At 46.0% G+C, this 10023-nt stretch overlaps 1 protein-coding gene across 1 annotated transcript in view; it reads right to left on the reverse strand.

Annotated features, from left to right (window-relative positions):
- Positions 1 to 9627, reverse strand: part of PIK3R3 (phosphoinositide-3-kinase, regulatory subunit 3 (gamma)) — a 293821-nt gene extending 284194 nt beyond the window's left edge. The window contains exon 1 of the mRNA XM_006839711.1: positions 9384 to 9627. Coding sequence (XP_006839774.1) covers positions 9384 to 9627 — 244 coding nt within the window. The remainder of the gene's footprint in view (positions 1 to 9383) is intronic.
- Positions 9628 to 10023: the final 396 nt, after the last annotated feature.

Consider the following 10023-nt stretch of genomic DNA (forward strand, 5'->3'; position numbering starts at 1 on the left):
AGAAGGACTAAGAACTGGTGGCCAGGAGCAGACTTGCAGAATGTGCCCTTTGGAGATGTAAATTATTATATATGCCTGGGTGGGTTTTTTTGTTTGTGTGTTTTTTAAAAAACTAAAGTGGATAGAGAGAAATGCTTTTAACTGATAGTATATGGAGGGGATTATAATCAATGTAATGAAACAAGTTATATAAATGGTTGAATGTGAAACTGAAAAAAAACAAGAAGATGGAAGGAATACAGAGAGTCACTGAACCAAAAAGGAATGGTCAGTTTTCAACCATTTCAAGAAGTGGCATATATGATAAAGAGCCAATGATCCTGACGGAAGAAGTCCAAGGTATATTGAAGGCACTGGCAAAGAGCAAGGTTCTGAAAATTGGTGGAATATAAACTGAAATCTTTCAACAAACTGATGTGGCACTGGAGGCATTCACTCACCTATGCCAAGAAATTTGGAAGAATACTACCTGGCTAACTAACTGGAAGAGATTCTTATTTGTGCCCATTCCAATGAGAGATGATCCAACAGAATGCAGAAATCATCTGACAATATCATTGATATCCCATGTGAGTAAAGTTTTACTAAAGGTAATACAAAAACAGTTGCAACCATACATTGACAGAGAGCTTCTGGAAGTTCAAGCTGGATTCAGAAGAGGATGTGAATTGATTCAATCTGTATGCTGAGTACATAATCCAAGAAACTGAATTATATGAAAAGAACATGGCATCAGGATTAGAGGAAGACTCACTAACAACCTGCAATATGCAGATGATACAATCTTGCTTGCTAAAAGTGAAAAGGATTTAAAATACTGATGAAGATCAAAGATCATAGCCTTTGCTATGGGTTGCACCTCACTGTAAAAGAAACCAGAAAACAAAAATTATTACCACTGGACCTATAAATAACATCTTGATATAAAAGACTGAAGTTGTCAAAGACAACTTCAACATTCATGAAAGCAGCAGTCAAGAAATTAAAAGACATATTGCATTAGGCAAATCTGCTGCACAAGAACTCTTTAAAGTGTTGAAGAGCAAAGATGTCAGTTTGACGTGGAGAAATGGAACATCTGGGGACTCTAGACCCAGAGAGGGAGAGGGGCTGTGTGCTGACGACCAAGAGGAAGGCTTGCAGGATATACCCTTTGCTGGTTGATGATGCATGGAGGGGATTGTAACCATGGCAACGAAAGGATATATGATAGGATGAATGGAAAGCTAATGTTCTCCCCTGTAAACTATCACAATAAGTCATTAAAAAAAAAAAAAAAAATCAGTTTGAGGACTAAGTTGTGCCTGACAGAAACCATGGTATTTTCAGTAACCTCATATGCATGTGAAAACCAGACAGTGAAAAACAAAGACCACAGAAGAATTGATGTATTTGAGTTATGTGTTGAAGGAGAATATTAAAAGTAGCATGGACTGCCAAAAGAACAAAGCAATTTGTGTTGGAAAAAGTACAGCCAGAATGCTCTTTGGAAGCCAGGATGGCCAGACTTTTTCTCTCATCCTTCAGACATATTATCAGGAGGGACAAGTCCCTGGAAAAGGACATCATGCTTGGTAGAGTGGAGGGTTGGAGAAAAAGAGGAAGACCCCAACGAGATGGATTGGCACAATGGCAGTAGCAATGGGCTCAGCCATAGCAGCAATTGTGAGGTTGGCCAAATATAGGGTACTGTTTCATTTTGTTGTGCAAAGGGTCACTATGAGTCGGTGCTGACTTGATGGCACCTAACAACAACAATTGAAATTACAGTCCTGTTACTCCCTAGCTGATGTTCCTGCATATATAAAATTGGACTAATGATGTATATTCACAGGGTAGTGTGAGCATTAAATAAGATTTATGAAAGCAACCATCATAAGCACTGATAACGTGTATAGTTTGTCAAATATGAATATTGTTACTATTCCCTATTCCTGACATTCTTCTCTGAAACTGCCTAACTTTCTCTGGAAGCTGGAAATGGAGATATCTGAAGCTACAAATGATCTGGACAAAACAGGCCAGTAAAATACTAAAAACTGCACTTAGAACCCCATAGTATACTTCAAAAGCAGGCAAAGGAAGTTTGAGGCCCAAGAGGGAACAGAGGTTGTCAAAGGTCACACTACAGGTGCAGATGAGTAAGTACAACAACTGGCAAGCAGGGAGAGGGAGGCAAATGAAAGTGTGGGTAGTTTGGGGCTTAGGTGTTGAAATGAATCCAAGGACAAGCAGCCCAACAAGAGGACCTCCAGCTGACATTGTCCCATTTCCCATGTCCAGCAGAACCTGGCATCTGCCTCTCTCTGGAGCTGCTTCTTCTAGTTTCCTGAGTTTGCAATAGTTTCACAGAAATGCTAAGTAAACATCCCTGTTGTTTGCTGAGTAAACTAGTCCCACAGATTAGACAAGGGTCCTCATACCAAGAGCTGCCCAAGTTTGGCTCATTCTGTAGAGATATCCAGTTCCTCCAGGCAGCACCCTAGACAGTATGCCCTCCGCAAATATCCCTACCAGGGCCTTGTTGAGAACTCTGAACCCATCACATGTGGAGAGATAACTTTGCGTGTACCATCTTGCTCAGGGTTCAGCATGTTCTTTAGAGATCCTGCCCCTCCTAGTAGCTCCAAGGAAAGTGTCCTGTTGGGAATATGTTATGCTAGGGACCTTTCTGTTTAAAGAAAAAAAAGCTAGACATGGATTGCCTTTCCAGTGTGGTGAGTCTTACTTTTGAAAATGTTCTGGGCAGATGCTACCTACCCCAGATTATGAGGAAGCTGGAAATGGTGGTGGTAGTTATGTGTTGTAAAGTTGGTTCCAACTCACAGCAACCTGCATAGGGTTTTCAAGGCTGTGAATCTTTACAGGAGCAGAAAGCCTCATCTTTCTCCCACGGAAGAGCTGGTTTTGAACTGCTGACCTTGAGGTTAGCAGCTGCAACTTGATAATTCTTTCTATAGTTTATGTTGTCTTAGTTTATGTATAGTTCCTCTCTCCCTACCTGCCATCCCATTCCCCTCATCCATGGTGGTGGTGGTGGTTGGTGGTTATGTGCCGTGGAGTCAGTTCCAACTCATTGCCATCCTGCATAGGGTTTCTGAGGCTATAAATCTTAACAGGAGCAGAAAGCCTCATATTTTTCCCGTGGAATGACTGGTAATTTCGAACTTTTGACCTTGAGGTTCGCAACCCAACTGGTAACAACTATGCTGCCAGAGTTTGTCTTCATAAACGAAATCTGTTTTCTGTTTTTTTGAAGACATCATACCTCATCCTGATCTTACATGTCCCAGGCTTTCTTCTCTTCTCCTACCCCCACCCCCAGGGACAGTCATGCGTGAACTCATTTACCCATCCCCAGTGAGGAATCCTCTGGTTTAGACATCTACCAGAAGGTAGGGGCGTCACTAATTGGCTTCACAAGACTTCCAGTTCAAGGATGTTCTAACCACGTGATTTTGGAATTCTGAATTTCTAAGATCCTGTAACTCATACTTTGCTATACTAGAATTCTGTGATGCTAAGATTCCATGACTGTGGACTCCTATGAATCTAGAATTTCAATTTTTAAAAATTTTAATGGATTTTGTTGTTGACATGACAACAGCCAGGACTCTTTTGACCTGGTTATTTGTGTTCCTTTTCCAGAGGCTGCAAGTTTCAGCTCTAGGTTCTTTGGATTCTCTGAAGGCAAAAGAGGAAGAAGATGGCTAGATAGAAGGGTAGCATTCCCACCTCCCCTGGAGCTGCAGAGGGTGGAATAGTGCCCAGGTAGCCCAGTGCCAGGCCCACCCTACCTTCTCCTCATTTGGACTCCAGCAGGTAAAACAGGCTCCTTCTCAGCCCTTCTATCGGCTTGCTTTCCTACCTAGCCTGCCTCAGGGCCCAGGGAAAGGTTACCGGGGACCTGCAGGGTCTGAGCAGGGAGGGGCAAGAGAGAGAGAATAAAAGGGCAGGGAACCCAAAGAAGAGATAGGAGATTCCATATGCAACCCTTCAGATTTCTCCTAAAGTGAGGAACAGAGACGGGGAAGTGCAGTGTGGTGGGGACACTGGTAAGGGTGGGGTCACCAGCGGTGTTGCATTGCAGGCTGGGGCTAACTTCCTGCAATTGATCCATTTGGCGAATAGGGACCTCCCACCGGTCACCCAGGGTGTCACTGTCTAGTCTGAGCCCTACCTACTGGTTGTGAGTTCTTGTGCCTGAAACAGGCACCCAGGAAAACCAGAGGGGAGGGGACTGACAAGGGTTAGAGTATTGGATCTGACCTTCTAATGCCCCTTCTCAAGAGGGGCCACTGAGGCTAAGAAAGAGGCCAGAGCTTTTCAAGGATCACACTGGCTACTGGGGCGGAGAAGGTACTCGAACTCAGGGCTCTTGACTGCAGCTCAGAGCTGTTCACCCATACATACTCCAAAGGGTGCCAGTATTATAAAATGTTTCCTCAACCTGGAACTTTGGTCAGATTCTAAACTGGAAAATGGACCCGCCCCGAGCCGCCTTTAGGGAGCTGCCCAGACCCCTCCCCCCAGCTCCACTGCGCGGAAGCTACCAAACCCGATTTTCAGGTGGCTGCCTCAAGTTGGCTGGAACTGGAAGCCTTCCTCCTGGCAAGGCCCCCTAGAGCCACCGTGCTCCTCCCTCTCACCTGATCCCCTCCCTCTCTGCTTAGCCTGCTCCGCTGTACCTGTGGCCAGTGGTCTCAGTGCCCTCCTGCCATCCTGCGTTGCTTCTTGGATACCATGAGGTTGGAATAGCGTAATGGGTTTTGAGTTGGGCTGCTCACCGCAAGATCAGCAGTTGAAGGTTTTCTGCTCTGGTAAAGATTTACAGCATCGGAAACACTATACAGGATTGACAACCACCACCACCTCTTTGGGCCTCAGTTTTCTCATACATAGATCGGACACAATGTCGTGTCTCCCAAGGGATGTGAATAGCAGCAAGCTACGTCATCACAGTGGGATAGTGGGTTAGTGTTGAAAACAAAGCCTAGAGTGTGAAAAGAAAGCGCTACTCTGCGGATTTCTGTTAACGTGGTGGTTAGGGTGAAGGGTCCAAAAAGATGTGCCACGTCTGGTTTCCTCAGCTTACAACTTACCTAACGGGAGAAGGAAGAGCAGAGAAAGAGATTGAGAACCTTGTAGACTTTGGTCCCCTGTTGCAAGCCCTGGCCACAATACAATGAAGTGCCTGTGTGATTTATCAATTTCATGTCTGTCCCTCATAATTTCACGAGTGACACTCCCACTGTCTTGTTCACTTTTGTATCTCCAAAATTGAGCACACCCCCTGATTCATAGCAGGTACTCATTATTTGTAAAATGAATGAGTGAATAAGGAGACTGAGGCAGAGCTTCAAATTGAAAAGCGGGAAGCTGAGACATTCTTGACACCGGATGCCAGGATACAAGCCAGACTAGCTCACCTAACTCGGGCCCCCAGGTCCAGGTCCAGGTCCGCTTATCTGGCTTGGAACCCTGTTGTTCTCAGCCTCCAGGCTGTAGGAGAGTGAAGTTTACCCTGTCATCCAGGGTCATCTGGAGTGGGGTGGTGGGTGCTCTCTGGCTGCAGCTGCCTCTTGGAACCTAGAGGGGGAGGAGGTTGCAAACCCGGAGGGGGAGGGGCAGTGGAGGAGCCGTCATTGCAGATGGATCTAAAAATAGCCAGAAGCGATGATGTCATCGGGTTCCCACAGCTCAGCACCCCCTTCACAACAGACACAGATACACACAGAGGACACAAGCTTGGGTATGCACATGCACTCATAGGGAGGAAGGCTTCTGGGTCCCAGGGCCAAGGGGGAAGGGAAGTCTGGTGAGTGTGTGTCTGTGTGTGCCCAGATTTGCATGAGTGTGATTGCATGTGTCTGCAGATACATGCTTGTGTACACGTTTGTATTGCATATGTCTACATGTTCATTTGTAGGTATGTTATATGGTGTTACTTGTATCATGTGAGAGCTATGTGCATAGCTGCATGCCATGCTTATGTTTATTGCATTGTGTGTTTGTGGGTCCACTTATGCTTACATGTCTGCATGTGTTTGTGGACTGTCATGTATTTTTATTTGTGTGGGCCTTCTTGTGGGCCTTGGGCACTAGCCCACCTTCTAACTGTGACTCAAGTTCCACCCTTCCCCATACCCTGAGGAGCCAGTTATCACTGACTGGACATGAAGTGTCAGTGAATTCTCTACCCCTGTCTCCCCACCTTCCCCCCTCAAGGTCCCATTCTCTGACAAACGAGTGGATGGACACAGACAATTCATTTTTCCTTCACCGGCAACAAAAGACATTAACTAGGCTTCCTAAACCCAGGGGCCAGGCCCAAAGTCTCAGGGTTTACTCCCAACGCCAGCCCTTAGGGAAGGGAGCCCTAGAAGCAGAGTCAATTCTTGAGGCTTTGAAACAGGCACTAACCCTTGCACAAAGCCACACATTAGAGAGAGTTCCACACAATGTTCTCAGCCACCAAAACACAACTCCATAAAGACACACCCAATAGAAACCCAGTTACACCCGATGACACATGGGCACACATTCAGAAATCCAAATGGAAAATCCCCAGGCTGAAGAGTTCAACACCCTCCCGACTTTCTCTGCTCAATCTTAGTCTTGCCCTGCCCCCAAGAGAGGGAGTTCAGTTGCCAGCTTTGAGAAACTGCCCCAGGAAATGGCCTAAGGGACAGAAGGTGAGACACCCTCCTCAAAGGCCAGCCTTTCCCCATCCTCCCCTCCTTCAGGCTGTTTCCCATTCTCCTCCTGACCTTCAGTTCTCTCATCAGGCCAGTGCCCTCTCAGAGCCCTGGTGGCACAGTGATTAAGTGCTTGACTGCTAACCAAAAGGTCAGCAATTTGAATGCAGCAGCCATTTTGAGGGAGAAAGAAGTGTCAACTTCTAGGTGAATTTACAGCCTTGAAAACCCAGATGGTGATGATGGTTGTGTGTTGTGGAGTCGGTTCTGACCGACTCATAGCAACCCTGCATGGGGTTTCCAAGGCTGTAAATCTTTACTGGAGCAGAAAGCCTCATCTTTCGCCCTTGGAATGTCTGGTAGTTTTGAAGTAATGACCTTGAGGCTATCAGTCAGACTTTTAACTATTACACTACCAGCGTTCCTTTGGAAACTCTATGGGGTAGTTCTATTTTGCCCTGTAGGGTTACTGCAAATCAGAATTGTCTTGACAGCAATGGGTTTGGCTTTGGCAGTCAGTTTCTACTCCTATTCTTGTGGTCTCACATAACACACTGTATGGCATACACACCTACCTTTGACTACACCTACCTACACATGGAAGACCACAGCCTTCGGTATGGGTTGCATCTCATTGTAAAGAAAACAAAAGTCCTCACCATTGGACAAATAACATTCATATAAAATGGAAAGAAGATTGAAGTTGTGAAAGATTTCATTTTGCTTGTGTCAACCATCAGTACTCATGGAAGAGCAGTCAAGAAATCAAATGACGTATTGCATTAGGCAAATCTGCTGCACAAGACCTTTTTAAAGTGTTGAAGAACAAAGATGTCAGCTTAAGAACTAAGATAAGACTGACCCAAGCCATGGTATTTTCAATAACCTCATATGCATGCAAATAAGGAAGACCGTAGAAGAATTGATGCTTTTGAGCTATGGTGTTGGAGGAGAATATTAAAAGTGCCATGGACTGCCAAAAGAACAAACAGATCTGTATTGGAAGAAGTGCAGCCAGAGTGCTCCTTGGAGGCCAGAATGGCCAAACTTCGTCTCTCATACTTGGGACATATTGTCAGGAGGGACCAGTTGCTGGAGAAGGATAGCATTCATGTTTAGTATGGTGGAGGGTCATAGAAAAGAGGAAGACCCCCAATGAGATGGGTTGGCAAAGTGGCAGCAGCAATGGGCTTAGGTGTAACAACGATTGTGAGGTTGGTGCAGAACTGAGCAGTGCTTTGTTCTGCTGCACACAGGATCGCTATGAGTCAGTGCTGACTTGACGTGACCTAACCACAACAACACCTACACATTGACCATCACAGGCACACAGAGGAATAGATAGATACCTTACACTCACACCCTGGATCAGTAAAGTCATAGTTTCATCCTGCCACTCTCTGCTATGTGTCTACGAGTCCCTCCTCCAGGACATGGCTCCCATACCTTGATGTCTAAGGAGATCTTTCTCCTTGTGCAAGGCAGGAAAGCACCTTATGTTATGGTGGTGGTGGTTATGTGCCATGGACCCTATACAGAGACCCTATACAGGGTTTCCAAGTCTATAAATCTTTACAGGAGCAGAAAGCCTCATCTTTCTCCTGTGGAATAGCTGGTAGTTTCGAACTGCTGACCTTGCGATTCACAGCCCGATTCGTAACCACTATTCTTACCCTATGTTATAGGACAAATCAAGTGCTGATGCCAAAGATACATGATGTGTTTCTTATCCTTGTACTGTGATCCCTGCTGTTGTCACTGAAGTCATTCCCTGATGGTATTCAGCCCCAACCCTGCCCTCACATAGCCACATAGCCAAATGAAAACACTTCAGGGTGGAGTAAGGCAGTTGTAGCAGAAATGCCTGTATTTGTCCCTTGTTCAGTTGTTCATCATCCATGGCCCCTGAGAGAAGCAGGTCCAGAGCAAGTTAAGTTTCTTGCATTTCTAGAGGATCAGAAAACTCCCAGGTTGACAGAGGTGCCTAAGAACTGAGAAGAATAAGAGGAAAGATTGTGAGGAAGGCAGCAGCTTTGGAAGCTTTACTACCACTTAGATTTACCCACCTCCCTAAACCCTCTGCTTCTAGCCTTTCTATCTTCCATTACAGCTCTCAGCCTCTGTGATGCCTGCCATTAAGATCCAGTCATTCCTTTGGGGAAAGGAGCCCTGGTAGCACAGTGGGTTAAGCATTGAACTGCTAACCACAAAGTCAGTGATTCAAATCCACCAGTTGCTCCGCAGGAGAAGGATGACGCTTTTCACTCTTGTAAAGATTTTCAGTCTCAGAAATCCAAAGGAGCAGTGCTTCTCTATTCTGCAGCGTTCTACGGCTCCTGTAAAGATTTACTGGTGTGACGCTGTAGGATAAGCACTGGACTGCTAACCTCAACATAGACAGTTCAAATCTACGAGCTGCTCCTTAGAAACCTATACAGACAGGGTGGCTATGAGTAGGAACGACTCAATGGCACTTAACAACAGCAAAGATTTACAGTCTTGGCAACTCTAAGGAGAAGTTCTACTCTGCTCTATATAGCATCACTCCGAGTAAGACTGCACTCTATGGCAGTGGGAATACCTTAGGGAAGCATTTCACAGAATTTGTTCTCTAGAGGTTGCCTTCAGCAACTCTCTTTTTCCAGCCCCTTCCCCAGCCCCAAGACTACCCCCTCCCACACTAACCTCGCGGTGGGAGAATCCACACACTGGCAGTGGCAGTGTGGGTGTTGGTATTGATATCAGACATGGTAGCAAGATTGGTGGCTGCAGTGGTGGCAGCTGTGCTTTGGTTTTTATGCTGATACCTTCTGCGACTGCATTTGAACATCCTAGGGAACCGGGACCGGCGCCGGCCCATACCTGGTCTGCGGTAGGGAGAACTCAGACCCCGGGGCCGAGGGGCACGGACAAGATGAGAGGGACCCATAAGTACAGGAAGCTGATATAGTGTGCCTGAGGGGCGCTGCTGGTCAGGGCAGTTGAAATCTCTATGACATAGGGCGTCTACATAACAGAGGATTGTGAGGAAGCTGACCTTTATTACAGGACTTGACCCCCAGCCCCGCCCCCTGAGTCAGGCTCCCTCACAATCCTCTCCATGGGTCTAGTCCAAGAGCCAGCTTTTCCCCTTGGGAAAAATAGCTCTGAGTTGGAGAAAAATCAGTTCCTCATCCACATAAACACATAAAGAATGTTTATTGTTGTTGTTGTTGTTAGGTGCCATCGAGTTCGTGCCAACTCATAGCGACCTTATGCACAGCAGAACGAAACACTTTCGGATCCTGGGCCAATCTCACTACTGTTACCACGCTTGAGTCCATCT

This window comes from Chrysochloris asiatica, unplaced genomic scaffold (genome assembly GCF_000296735.1).
Source record: "Chrysochloris asiatica unplaced genomic scaffold, ChrAsi1.0 scaffold00026, whole genome shotgun sequence".
Lineage (NCBI taxonomy): Eukaryota > Metazoa > Chordata > Mammalia > Afrosoricida > Chrysochloridae > Chrysochloris > Chrysochloris asiatica.